The sequence below is a fragment of the Eschrichtius robustus genome, chromosome 3 (assembly GCF_028021215.1).
Source record: "Eschrichtius robustus isolate mEscRob2 chromosome 3, mEscRob2.pri, whole genome shotgun sequence".
Taxonomy (NCBI): domain Eukaryota; kingdom Metazoa; phylum Chordata; class Mammalia; order Artiodactyla; family Eschrichtiidae; genus Eschrichtius; species Eschrichtius robustus.
In genome coordinates this window covers 29930476-29945209 of record NC_090826.1, presented here as the reverse complement: position 1 = coordinate 29945209, position 14734 = coordinate 29930476, and the positions used below count along the sequence as shown (strand labels likewise).

At 51.6% G+C, this 14734-nt stretch overlaps 1 protein-coding gene across 1 annotated transcript in view; it reads left to right on the top strand.

Moving 5' to 3' along the window:
* The window catches only part of GRIK3 (glutamate ionotropic receptor kainate type subunit 3), a 228234-nt gene that overhangs the window by 182258 nt on the left and 31242 nt on the right, over nt 1–14734 (top strand). The window contains exon 10 of the mRNA XM_068537876.1: nt 7978–8181. Within this exon, the coding sequence (XP_068393977.1) occupies nt 7978–8181 (204 nt within the window). The remainder of the gene's footprint in view (nt 1–7977; nt 8182–14734) is intronic.

Genomic DNA, 14734 nt, shown 5'->3' with positions numbered 1-14734 from the left:
ATTGTCAGGACCATGTGCTGAGGTCACTCTATACCAAAAAAGGGAGCTCAACCTGGTTTGGCCAGGCCCTGCTGGACGGTCCTATGCCCTCCCTCTAGTGTCAGGTATATGCTCAGTGGCTGGGTGGCGGACACCATGGAGGAAGACAGGACGTAATAGCTAAACCCCACCCTCCCAAGAATCCAGTGAGCAGCAGACTCCAGGGGCACCATCAGCTTCCAGGGAGCAACTGTAGCCTATGGCTGTCATCCCCTGTCTCCAAGCTTATGACTATTAGGAAGATGCACGTTAAAGCTGATGGAGACCTAGCAATTCTGAACATGCTGCTGAGAGAGCCAGAAGGAGATGGCTGGGGAGACACCTCCCCACACCCACCTTTCGGGAGTGAGACCCCCACTGGCATCTTCCCCAAAACCATACATCCTGCCTGCCTGATTGACATTTTGTTAACTAAAAAAATATAAATGTCAAGCTATAAAACCAGTAGGTCAAAAGATCTCATCAGGAACAGGGGAAAAAATTGTAAAAACAAAAAATCTAAAGATGAAAAATAAAATAAGCAATAAGGATATAGTATACGACATGGGGGATATAGCCAATATTTTATAATAACTATAAATGGAGTATAACCTTTAAAAATTGTGAATCACTATATTGTACACCTATAACATATAATAAAAAATAAATGAAAAAGAATAAAGCAAAAAATAAAGATTAAAAATAAAAAGACATGAAAAGAGCAAAGGGATTAGAATGAAGTGTGATGAGCAATGAAAGGAATATTAATGTGGATAAAAATAGAAAAGATAAAAGGAAAGTTGAAAGAGAACAAAATAAAGGTTAAAAGGAGAATAATAAAGAGAAAAATGAAAATAAGGAATGAGATTAAAAGGAAAGCTACCAAGAGAGACAAAAAAATAAAATAAATAATTAACAGCTCTGGTTAGAGAAGGTGAAAAATGTAAAACCAAAATGTCAGAAAGCAAAAGGATAAAAGTGTGACAAAGCTAAAATATAAAAGGGTAAAAATAAAGTAATAAAACGGTGGTAAAAGATTAAAAGCAGAGCTGCATAAAATGCGAGATATAAATAAAACACTTTTCAGAAGACAAGATTAAGAAAAGGTAAAACGGATGTGCTCAGAGAGATTAGGAGAGATGATTAAATGAGCTGAATTGATTCAGCCACAAAACAAGACTCTAACGGTAAGAGGGGAGCTAAAGATAATATACCAAAAGGATGCAAAATACACACACCTTCAGTGACCACAGGGTTAAATTTTATTAAAGTGACAGCAGCCTGGTTTCAAGGGCATAAGACCCTTCTGCAAAGCCACAGGGGATTTATCTACACCTGCAGAGGTAGAATCCCACAGATATCCTGTGCTCTTCTCACAGTTTCTTGGGCAATACTGGAAGCTTCTTGCAAAGGTCCCGACCTGCTGCACTCAGTTGCTCACTGAGGGTCCCGCCCACATCGTCCATCTGGCTCTCAGCACCCCAAGGAAGGAGAGAAGCCCCCTTGGCTGGCATCCTGGACGTAGCTCCATGGGTCCCCCTGCCCTTCATCCGGGCAAACAGGAGCCCAGCAGCTCTTGGCGACACATGCAAGTGTGACCAGGACACAGGGGCCAGACTGTGATGGTTAAGAGACTCAAACCTTTGGGTCTGAGTCCTGGCTTTACTGTTCACTAGCTGTACGACCCTGGAAAACTGCTTAGTCGTTTGGTGTCCCTGTTCCCCATCTGTGAAAGAGAGGTGATAATAATTGTCCTTACTTCATGGAGTTGGGAGGATGAATGATTAATAAAAATAAATGGCACAGAGTGTGTGCTATCTAAGTAATGGCTGCTGTTGTTATTATTGATTATAAATCCAGTCCCCAGTAAGCTCGGGTTTTAAATAAGCAGAATGAGAGTTCTAGAGAAAACCTCTGCTTCCATCCACAACCAGGGGGGCCCTGAACTTCGCTGAAGACTGACCCCTGACCGTGGTCACAGAGCTTATCTCTGTCAGGGTGCATTATAAACGCTGAGCTTGGATTTGAATGTCTTTAAGGCCTGGTGGGCGTTCCCTGGCTCACCACAGACCCCACCATTCCATACTGCTTACTCTTGGCTGCTTCTTATACAGGTGCTTCCTGACTGGTCCCTGCAAGCACTAGGGTTTGTGACCTCCTGAGCCCCTCATAGCTCTAATCTCCTGCTGATACATAAAGCTCCATGTCCCAACCACCACCTCAAGGTCTGAGCCCTTGGCCCTGACACTGTGATAATCCCCTACCTCTGGACTCCTTTGCCTTGACCTCTGACATGGCTGCTGACCCACTTGAAGCAGATGTCCCACCATCCTAACCCCATTATGCAGGGTCAGATACTCGCATGGTCTGGGAGTGACCCATGATCCAGCTTTCTCCAGCCCCACTGTCTAGAGATCATGGAGGGTCGGGTCTAATTCTTCCCTGAGAGAAGCCCAGTCTTTTCCGGAGGCAGAGCGGGGACAGAGGATGTGACACACAGCCTTTACACTGGTCTCCAAGAAACTCTCTGTGTCCAGCTGAAAATGTCCTCGGAGTCTCCTGAAAGTCTCAGCATGGTCTGCATGTCCCAGAGCCCTGGGCGGGGTTGGTCGGGGTACAGTGCTCTCAGCTTGGGCTTTTGGGGACAGCAGCACCAGTTGTGGGGAGTGTCCAGCCCGGCCCAGCCCAGACGCTCTGGCTGAAAACCCAACCCCAAGCTTGGCAGCCTGAAAGCAGAGCCAGCACCTCCCACGGAGAGCACTGGCCCCTGCCTCTCTGGAAGTGTGTTGTCAGGGCAACAGTGCTTTGAGTGACAGGCAGGTACCAAGCCTGGGTGCAAGAACATCCACCAGCTTTGTTTTTGTTTTTGTTTTTTTTAATTATTTAATTATTTATTTATTTATGACTGTGTTGGGTCTTCGTTTCTGTGCGAGGGCCTTCTCTAGTTGCGGCAAGTGGGGGCCACTCTTCATCGCGGTGCGCGGGCCTCTCACTATCGTGGCCTCTCTTGTTGCGGAGCACAGGCTCCAGACGCGCAGGCTCAGCAATTGTGGCTCACGGGCCTAGTTGCTCCGCGGCATGTGGGATCTTCCCAGACCAGGGCTCGAACCCGTGTCCCCTGCATCGGCAGGCAGACTCTCAACCACTGCGCCACCAGGGAAGCCCAACCAGCTTTGCCCTGGAGAACAGGGCTGGACCTGAGACCCTGATGAGGGAGTATCTCCTCCTCTTCTGGTCCCTGGAATCTCGATGTGGTAGAGAACACAGGGAGATATGGGGGCTGCCCCCAAAGCCCCCTCTCTCCTCCTCCATCCTGAATCCCGGGGTTAGGTGCTAAGGTCGCATTACCCTGGACAGACAGATGGACAGAGCCCGGACCTCGCCCTCTCTGACCCCTCAGAGGCTGAAACAGCAGCAGCAGCAAGAGGCTGGAAGCCTGCCCTCCTCACCCTCTCCCCGCCAGGCCCCAGCTTCTGCTCTTCCATGAGCTCATGAAAAATTCATCTGCCCAAAGCTCTGCTCACACACCAAGAAAACACACTCAACTCACTCCTGGGGGGCCCTGCTTTGGAAGGTTCAGGGTTCTTGGGTCTGCTGAAGTGAGCAGTGGTGTCGGCACGCGTGTGGGTACCTATGCAGGTGTGGGATTGGCTACACACAGGTGTCTGGACATGCACCGTTGGGTGTGTTTGTGCCATGTGCGCATTGTAACCCATTTAGGTGCAACTGCCAGGCAAGCCGGACCTGCACACCTGGCACAAGAGAGGGGAAGCTGGGGAGACCAGGATGTGGGCTGGGAGACCCATCCCAGACCAGGAACCACTCTAGGCTCCACCTGCTGGGAGGACCGGACTCCTAATGCTCTGTCCTGGTTCTAACTGGCAGAAGCCGAGGCCTGGGGGCCAGGGTCCTTGGCTTCTGTGTCTGAGCAGGTCAGAACATCCGAGAATGCGGTGTATTGGTGCCAGTGGCATTGTGTGCATACACAGCGCATGCGTGTGCAGGTGTGTGTTGAGATGGCCTAAGCCAGAAGGGGCTTGGGAACAGAGCTCTTAGGTAGCTAATCCTTGGCTTTCCCCAGCCCCCCCAAGACACCCTCTTCCAATTCCACAGGTCCTGTGACTCGGCTCTCATGCTGGTGAAACTAGACTAACAAACAAGACTAAGAGCCCTAGCAATGAAAAGTAGGAAAAGGTTATTTTTCTGGACCCTTGTTTCCTGCGACTTGTTGCAGAGAAATATTACCCCCATTCCTATGGCTGTTCTCCCAGAGCAATAGGAGAGCGCGAAGTTATGAAATTGAGGGCACCTTCACTGAGCAATCGATTAGCAGCCGAGAGAGCTTGTGAATTGGCTGTCTGGACATTTCCAGTAATAAATTGTGAAATAGTCCATGAATAAGTAGTTGGCGGAGTTCAGAATTACCCCCTAGGAAATGTTGCAGGTCTAGAGACACATTACTAAGGCGAGCACCATTTTAATGCTCCGGGCTTTGGCTGTTAAATATGTATGCCATCCGCAAAGCACTTCCTGAAATTAATGGCATTTTACAGCTGCTCCAAAGGCAGCATATTTATATGAAGATGTATAGATTCTGGGGCTGGGGTGGCTTCACAAATGAAGTGCTAATTTTAGAGGATAGGGCCTGGGAGGGTCTCGGAGAGAGGGTCAGGAAGTGAGCTATCTCAGGGACCTTTCCTGAAATAGCTTTCCGCTGCTAGCTATGATTTTTAACCTTTGGTGACATTGGGCATGGTCTCTAGGCTAGAGAGGTCACTGCAATAACAGACCACCCCGTGCACAGAAAGATGATGATGATATTAATAATATAATAATAATAATATTGCAGTTTACATTTGCCAGGCACTAAGTGCTTTTCACAGATTGACCCACATATCCTAACAACAATCCTATAAGGTAGATTCTATTATTATCCTCATTTTACAGAAGGAGGTCGATTTTGCATAGGAATCTATATGTGGTTGGTGATTCCCCTGGCAAAGAAGGTACCTTCTCTCTTTTTTTTTTTTTTTTTTAAAAAAAAGTACTCAAACTGTGATTTTTCTTTTAATTTATTTTTATTTATTTATTTTTGGCTGTGTTGGGTCTTCATTTCTGTGCGAAGGCTTTCTCTAGTTGCGGCAAGTGGGGGCCACTCTTCATCGCGGTGCGCGGGCCTCTCACTATCGTGGCCTCTTTTCTTGTGGAGCACAGGCTCCAGACGCACAGGCTCAGTAGTTGTGGTTCACGGGCCTAGTTGCTCCGCGGCATGTGGGATCTTCCCAGACCAGGGCTCGAATCCGTGTCCCCTGCATTAGCAGGCCGATTCTCAACCACTGTGCCACAAGGGAAGCCCGTACCTTCTCTTTAATTCTTTCCTTGAGCTAACATCAGGGCTACCAGGTGCCGTGGTACAGCTCGTTCACTGCACAAGAACATCTGACCTAACAGTTAAGATGGGATTGAAACCTCACCCAGACCCTCTCACCAGGCCCTTTGCCACGGTTCAGGGCAGCACCATCCCAGAGATTAATTTGCACAAAGGCAGGGTCCACAATAGCCTAAGTTCCCTCCCCTCCATGTAGTCTCAGCCCCTTCCCTGGCACCTCCTCAACTCTTTTCTCCAAACTTGTGAGCTTCTTGGTTGGAGTCGGGGATGGGAGGCACTGAGATTTAGCATGGAGTCTAGCCAAAGGACCCAGCTTTTCACCCAATTAGACTGAGAGGTGGTTTTCTCAGAACCCCTTGGGGATTCAGACACTCCCTTGCCCTTTCTCTGCAGCATCCCAAAGGACTGTTGAAAACCTGGAATGAATCAGTCATGGGATGGGATTTTGAGAGGTAGCGTTGCCGGGGAACCAGGGCCAGAGAATCTAGCCCGCCCTCCGCAGCAGGAGCCTGGCAAGAGGCTGCCGGTGGGTTTCTGTGCCTGAGGACCCCTGGTGAGGGCCCTTCACTGCTCAGGGGCCCACAGTGTCAAAGGAATGGCCCCAGCACGTGAGAGAATGATGATGTGCCTCCAGATGAGGTGTGAGCTCTCCTTATGGGCATGTGGACACAAGCTTCCCCCCACAGGCGGATTCTGCCAGCTAATGGTTGTCACCCATCAGCTGAAGGCTTGAGGCGTCCCTTCACGAGGGGGTGCCGAGGTGGCTTGGGGGAAGGTTAAGGCCCAGAAAGAGGCCAAGGAGCTACAGGCAGGGAGGACTGGACCTGAACTCCATCAGACTGTGACTCAACTTTCGTGTGACCTTGGGCAACTCACTGACCTTCTCTGAGCCTCAGTTCTCTCATCTATCAAATGGGTATAATGTCACCTTTTTTTTTAACATCTTTATTGGAGTATAATTGCTTTACGATGATGTGTTAGTTTCTGCTTTATAACATAGTGAATCAGCTATACATTTACATATATCCCCATGTCTCCCTCCCACCCTCCCTATCCCACCCCTTTAGATGGTCACAAAGCACCGAGCTGATCTCCCTGTGCTATGCGGCTGCTTCCCACTAGCTATCTGTTTCACATTTGGTAGTGTATATATGTCCATGCCACTCTCTCACTTCGTCCCAGCTTACCCTTCCCCCTCCCCGTGTCCTCAAGTCCATTCTCTACATCTGCATCTTTATTCCTGTCCTGCCCCTAGGTTCTTCAGAACCAGTTTTGTTTTTTTTTTTAGATTCCATATATATGTGTTAGCATACAGTAATGTCACCTATCTTGAAAGCTTATGAGCCTTTTTCACTCTGTGAAAAAGAGTTTAAATCAATGCCTGGTGCACAGTAGGAACTCAGTAAATGATGAGTTTGCTGAGAGTTCAACCCATCTTCCTCCGTTCCTTACTCTGTGTATCTCATACTGGATGAGGTCAGTAGCTTCTTTCCAAGGTTTTCCTGCCTCTACTCCAAGTTATTCTTCACAGGGTTGCCAGGGGTTTATTTCTAAATGAGAAATCAGACAGTCATGCCCTTTTCAAAGCCCTTCACTGGCTCCCTATCACCTGGGAGGGAGGGAACCTGATGTGAGACAGCTGTCACCTATGCTCTGGACCCACAAGCCACCTTCTGAGGACCCCCTGCCCACTAGGGAGAGGCACCATGTGACTCAGGGCCTCTGGCACAGTGAGGTGGTTAAGAGCTCCTGCTCTGGGACCACACTGACTTGAGTCAGATCCTGTCCACTGAGCCCTCCTGCTCTGCTGGGCTCTGCACTGGACCCCCACAGGCACCATCTCGTCTGCTGATTTGCTGGCACCTGGCACGTCCACATACAAATGCAAACTATCATAGTTATCAGGAATCACTCACTGGCAGATCCTAACGCTGGGGACTAGATCCTTGGAAAGAGAGAAAGGTGTCAGGGAGCAGGGGGATCTCATCTGTTAGACAGGAGCTGGGGAGCAGTCAGGGAAGAAACGATGAAGGGCCTTCTGCAGCAGTGTGCTCACGCTGGAGCAGACATCAGAATCCCCTGGAGGGCTTCTTATAGCACACATTGCCAGCCCACCCCCCCAGAGTTTCTGGTTCAGTATGTCTGGGTGGGGCCCGAGAATGTACATTTCTGACAAGTTCCCGGGTGTTGCTGCTGGTCTGGGGACCACGCTTTGGGGACCACTGGCCTGTGTTGACGGTGCAGCAGAGAGAGCATGGGATTCAGAATCACAGTCTTGAGTTCAAATCCCAGTTCCACTAGTTTCTAGCTCTGTGATCATTGGATGATCAAATCAATAAGCACCTACTAAGTGCTGTGTGCACGTCAGTAGGTGGCCATCTGCGAGGCACAAAGTTGGCTCTCAGGAAGTACGTTTTCCCTCTCCTGACTTAGCAGGCCATTCTTCTGAGCCCCTCCTAAAGATGGCTTAGAACACCCTTGCAGAGGACCTGGCCCAAGCTCTCTGGCCCCAGCTGGACCCGCCCCACCCACTCAGCCTTTGTCTGCCCCTCTCCCATCTGTCCCCGCAGGAGGAGCCCTTTGTCATGTTCCGGAAGTCCGACAGGACCCTGTTTGGGAATGACCGGTTCGAGGGCTACTGCATCGACCTGCTCAAGGAACTGGCCCACATCCTGGGCTTCTCCTACGAGATCCGGCTGGTGGAGGATGGGAAATATGGGGCACAGGACGACAAGGGCCAGTGGAACGGCATGATCAAGGAGCTCATTGACCACGTAAGTGAGGCGGGAGCACAAGGGACCAAGGACCTCCCAGGAGGCTTGGCCAAGTCCTCTGTGCACGTCAGGGTGGGGCATCCTGGCAGACAGCGGCCCTGCGGGAAGGAGAGATGGAGACAAAGGAGCCATTGGTACAGGCTCACCCAGCACAGACTAAACATTGCCTGCCTTCCAGCTCAGGGCCTTCAACTTTCCAGAAGCATTTTCTATCAAATACCTGTTAATGATTGCAATGGACCTGTACCACCAGACCCCTCATATTCCTTCTCTCATTTATCCTTACAACAACCCAATGAGGTAGGTACTGTTATTACCACCCATTTAACAGACAAGGAAGCTGAGGCAGAGAGAGGTGAAGGCTCCCAGCTAGTAAGCAGTGGAGCTGGGACTCAAAGAATCTTTGGAGGCTCTCCGCTTCTGAAGCCTTGGGCTCTGACCTCTGCAGAAAGCCATCTGACCCCAGGACCCAGGGCAGGGAAGGTTCATATAGTAAGTCTTTGCAACCTGAAAAGCCTCAGCCAAAAGGATTATTATCACTTCGCCTCTCCAAGCGCAGGCAGGCAGCATCAGGGCCTTCTTGTGTTAGCCTTCCTGTGCCTGTCAGAGGGGAGCTGGGAAGGGAAGGAGGCTGGAACTCAGAGCAAGAAGGCACAGGCAGAGCCTCACTGGTGGAGTCATTTCCTCGGCCCTAGGAAGTGGGTCTCCCAGGGAAGCCTGGCGGCGGAGGCTAATGGTAAAGAGCATGAACTTGGGCTGGGTTTGATTCCCACTCTCCCACTTACTAGCTGTGTGCTCCTGGACAAGTTTCTTAACCTCTCTGTGCCTCAGTTTCCTCAGCTGTAAAATGGGAATGATAATAATAGCCCCCTCCTCCACAGGCTGTTTTGAGGACTAAGTTCACATATGTGTACTACATAGTTAGCACCGCGTCAGTAATTGCTTCTATTGTTTTTATTTTTATCATTACATCTATTCCTTTGAGGCTGGGGAGGGGGCTTCAGAAAGTCCCTTTTTCTCCCTGAGCTCATTTCCTAACTCAACAGTGAGAATAATGACACCTGCCCCGAGTTCTTCCCCGCTTGTTGTCAGAGGCGACAACTGGTGGGGAAACAGCTCCTAGATGGCTCGGAATTCAGTCTAAATGGGAGGGAGTGGTGTTGTCACGTTATTGGTAATAACTGTAATTATTACGGAAATTAGTCAGCAAGCCCCACAGGCATCTCCATTTATCAGCTCCCCCCTCCCTCCGAGCTTCATGAGTGGGGCTCTGGAGCATGGGGCTCCGGGTAGGTTCTGAGCCTGTCGCTTGCAGAGGTGAGCTGGGCTGGGGAGGAAGAGGGGATCCCATGGACCGTGGAGGCCACATGTAGAAGTGAACGAGGCTGATGCCAGTCTTGTCACCCACAGCATCCCCAGGAGCCCGAGAGCTCTGCAGAGCCATTTGCAAGGGGGTGGATTAGAAAACCCAGCAGCAGCCAGACCTTCCTAAGCTGACCCTCAGCTAGAGAAAAGAGGGCGTCTCATCCATGACCTCCATGCAACCCAGTATCCGTCAAGACCATGGGCCCTGACGGCACGTGCGGGTACCTTGTTAAACCCGATTCCCTACAATTGATGAGCCTATTAATCCTAGCTTGGTGCCATTTTTAATAACATCATAACCATTTATTAGTGTCGTCAGATAATTAGTCTTCTCACTAGCTCATAGAAAGTGTGGTAAAAGCTTGGCAATATTATTACTTCCTTATTAGGGATCTGAACGTAGATGTAAAAATGATGAATGCCCACCTTTGCAAGAATCTGCTCCCCGAGGCCCATTTGGAGGCCCTGGATGGAGCCTCTGACCAACAGGACTTAAGTCCTTCCCTGACACTCTGCTCTTCTCTGTCCCATGCCACAGGCCTTCCAAGGAGCCAGGGTTATGGGGGAAGATAGGGTACCCAGAGGGTGTGTCCCTCTCCTGCTCACATACTTGCCTTCCCCGAAGTTGCCTCCAACGATGGGAGCAAAAAAGGTGATTGGACAGAGCAGTGATTTCTCCATCCATCACCCCATCTCTCTCCCAGATCGTCACTCTCTCCATCTTTACTGCCTGCTCTCTCTCACTCTCCCTCCCCTGAAAGTCTCCTACTCTTGTCCATGCCTTAAATTATCCCCTTGTATTTTAATGACTTGAGAATTCAATAGAGATGGGTTCAAATTCAAGGTCTAGCACATTTTAGCTGACAGTGGGAAAGCTCTTCATCCTCTCTGGCCTCTATTTCCACCTCTAGGAAATGGGAATAATTTGGAAAGTTATTCATCCTCTCTGGCCTCTATTTCCACCTCTAGGAAATGGGAATAATTTTAAAAGCCTTTGCCTAAGGTTCTTGGGAAGATTTAATGAGCTACAGCACAAAATGCTCAGCACACGGGAGCTATCCTGCTCCTCACCATTTCCTCCCGTCTAAAGTATGTACATGGGTGGCCATGATGGCAGTAGGAGAGTTGGCTCCTCGGACGTGGTCACCCAGGTGGGCCACAGTGACCTGGGATCTAGTCCTTGCCCCTCTGAATCCAAATCGGAGCCTCAGGGAACTGGCTCATATTGATCAGACTCACGGGGGATTGAGGCACACCCAAGGCATCACCCCCTTTCTACACTGGGGGCCTTTCCCGACACCTACCATCAAGAGCTTCTGTTCTGGCACCACGTGCCTGGGATCCTGCTAGGGATTATGGAGACAGAGCCCTAAGTATGGAAAGCCTGAAGCCAAGAGGGCACACTGCTGCTGGAGAAGGGGGCAAGAGACAAGCCTTGAAAAGCCTTGGGTGCTAAAGTGAGGAATTTGGTTTTAATCCTGTGAGCTACAGGGCACAGCTGAAAGATGTAGAGCAAGGGGGTGACATCAAATTGGGACTTGTGCTGCCGGGCTAAACTGGAGCCAGTCTGGAGGCCCACACTGGGACCTGGGTGGAGGAGAGCATGGTGGCCTCCGAGGGTTGTGGTCAGAAAGGAGGAAAGTAGATGGCATAGGATGGAGACGTGAAGGTAGAATTGATGAGGTTGGTGATTGGCGGCATGAAGGAGGCAAGGCGAAGGGAGGGAGGAATCAAGGACGAGTTGTGAAGTTCTAGCTTGGGTGGCTGGGGCGGTGGTGAAGTCATCCCCACAGGGTTTGGTAGAGGTTCAGACATCATGTTGGGCTTGGGGTCTCAGGAGGCGGCTGCCGTATGGCTGGGCACTCAGAGGAGGTGGCAGGGCTGGAGGTGGAGGTTTGGAGTCACGAACACAGCCTCGGGGGAACCTGGGGACACAGACAGAAACAGAGGCGGGGATTGCTGGGGAGAGAAGAGAGGAGGACCTGGGGTGGGACCCTGAATGGCATGGAAGTGTGAGGAGAGGATGAAAAGGAGGCCTCAACAAGATGCCCGAGCCCGCAAGGCCAGAGAGGAGGGAGGAGGGCCAGGGAGCATGGGTGATGGAGGCCAAAGGAGGAGAGGCTGCTGGGAAGGCATGGACACAGGGTCTCAAGCAGCAGGTGGGGAGACGAGGCTGGAACAGCATCCACGAGTTGGCACGAGTGTGACCTCCTGGGGGTACAGGGTCAGGCCCCACACGGGCTCCTTGAACACCCCTGGCCTGGCCTCTTGCAAGCTTTCTTTTCGGAGGCTGAGGAGTCCTGTCCTGGCTGCTCTCCCAGGCCTTTGAACAGAGACAGGGAGGAGAGGGAGCAGGGGCCTGGCCTCCAGGGGATGCGTGAATGCCCTCCAGGCCACAGGAAGCCATTCATTCTTTTTTTTTTTTTTAATTTGTTTTTAACATCTTTTTTGGCGTATAATTGCTTTACAATGGTGTGTTAGTTTCTGCCGTATAACAAAGTGAATCAGCTATATGTATGCATATATCCCCATATCTCCTCCCTCTCGCGTCTCCCTCCCACCCTCCCTATCCCAGCCCTCTAGGTGGACACAAAGCACCGAGCTGATCTCCCTGTGCTATGCGGCCGCTTCCCACTAGCTATCTAGTTTACGTTTGGTAGTGTGTATATGTCCATGCCGCCCTCTCACTTAAGCCATTCGTTCTTTTATCTCGAAATTGTTACATCTCACTAGAGCACGTAAGGTGGTTTCCCTGTCTCATGGAGGCGTCTGGACCAAGATGGCTGAGACAAGGAGTGGTCATGGGTAGCCCTGGCGTGTCTTCCCTGCCCCTGTGAAAGAAGTAGCACTGCCCAGGTGTCCCCCTCTGTCGCCGTGTAACACTGAGAGCAGAGCAGAGAAGGTGGCACAGCTCCAAGGACCCACTTCCCCTCCTGACTCTTCTTCCAGACAGACAGTGCCTTTGGACCGCGCTGGCGCTGCCCGCACCTGGCGTGGGGCTGGGCACGCAGAGCAGGCGCTGATGAATGAAGGATGTATGAATGAGCACGTGGACTTGCACACCATCCCCAGAGACACGGCTGTGGGGTCATGACTACTGGGCTTCCCACCCAAGGTGTGCGAGCAGAGTGTCTGGTGTCAAGGCTGTGACCGACCCCATCACGCACTGTGTCCCCTGCCTTCCAACCAAGAACCAGATCTTAGTTCTGGCCAGCATGCGTTGGTCTTAGGAGGGGCCCCAAATCCCTGTTTGGGTGGCCAGGAAAGGCTCTGCCAAGCCACCTCCCTCAGGCTGGCCAGTGCACTTTGAAGCAAGGCATTCTGGGAGCTCACCTGGGGCAGGTCAGAAGCCTGGATGGGACAGGGTAGGTGAGGGCAGGGAAGCAGATGGACTGAAAAGGTAGCCACTTGTCAGGGCAGCCAGGTTGCCCAGAGCAATGACTGAGGAGCTCTGGGGAAGCTTAGGATCTACCTGAAGACGACCAAGTAAGCAGGTGAGGGATGCAGGAAGGACTTGGGCTACCTTGAGATTCACTGCAGGGCTGTCAGCTGCCGGGACCCAGCAAGCAGAGACTAACCTGGGAAAGACCTGGAAAGAGCCTGGGAGGAGGTCAGGGTCCAGATAACCAGTGCAAGAAAGGACAAGGAGCAAGGCAGCAACAGAGCTGCAGCGGTGAGGGGCTTATTGGACGGAAACCAAGGGTGGAGGAAGCAACGGGAACAAGCTGGCCCTCCCGCTGAGGATCATTCCTTCATTCTTTCCACAAAGCTTTATGGGACCCTATCTCAGCCTGGGCTTCTGGAGGGCGGAGGCTGAGGAGGCTCAGACGCTACTACTGAGCGGGTTAGGGGGTGTGATGGCGGGGAGAGTCGGGGCACGGAAGTGGAGCAGAGGGGAGGGAAAGCCAATACGAGGACGCGGCATTGAGCTGGTCACCACTGAGTGCTACTAATCCAAGTCTGCACCCCAGAAAAGCCTGACAAAGTGTGTCTCAGGACCACCTCTCGGGGTGAGGGGAAACGGGAACAGGTTTATCCACCCGCACCTGACTTTCATGCATTTCTGGGTTTGGCAGGGCAGGCATGGGAGCCAATCAGGGCCCTGCAGCAGCGTCCACAGGAAGTTATGGGGGAAGCGGGGCAGGAGAGACAGGAAGGAAGGGGTCAAGAGGTGTCCAGGTGGGCAGGAGGTGAGATGCTGGCAGCTTGTGCCTGCATGAGGTTGGTCATGGCCAGAGGGTCTGACCTGGTGCATGAGAGGGGTGAGCCAAGCACAAGCGACGTGCCAGACCCGGGGCGGTGACTGGAGATATAGGAGCAACCAAGGTCAACGTGGTTCCTGCCCCTCTGGGAACAAGCAATGAATCAACCAAGTTAAATTTCATCAAAATTTTGATCGGTGCTGCGAGAGGAATATGTACAGGGGTCTTTGGGAGTGTAAAACAGGGAAATGACTCAGGTTTCCCTGCAGAGGTGACTCTGGAGCTGAGACTTGAAGAATGAGGAAGAGATATCCAGGGCTTAGATGGGGGTACCGACCTGGGTGGGGTCGCCGAGGTTGCTGAAGTCTCTGCCCTCGTTGGGGGTCCTGCAGGGCTGGTAGGACCATGCCGGGGCAGACCCTGGGTGGATGCCAGCCTTGTGGATAGGCAGGGAGTGGGGAAGGGGGGATCTTACAGAGAGGCGAATGGAGGTGTGATGCATCCCCCATAGTGTGCCATGAAGCGGGCAGCGCCAGCTGAGCTGTCCGGAAAGACAGACCTGTGGGGACCAGGAGCCGGCCATTCTCCCAGGCCTGGGAAAGGCACGGGCTTCATGTCTCACTGCCGGGCATCCATCAGCTCAGGAAGCCTATGTGTGAAGCACGGGTACACGACCCCTCGGTCAGCGCTTAGGAATTTTCTAGCACCTGTCCCATGTCTTTAGATACATACGGGCTGTTCCGAGGTTATCAGTGGCTACAGTGCTGATTGTTAATTGTGGCGCTGGCCGGCTGGTGGGACATCAGTGGACACCACCTGTGACTCAGGGTACCCCCCAAAAGAATTGCAGTGCACCAGGCCCTGAAGGAGGGCTCGCTGGGTGACCTCTTCTAAACCTCAGAGGGTGGATCCAGCAATGCTCCCACTGATTAAGTGATTCACTTGTTCATTCAATTTGTTCAGTTAAGCCCCGTGCTAGGCACTGT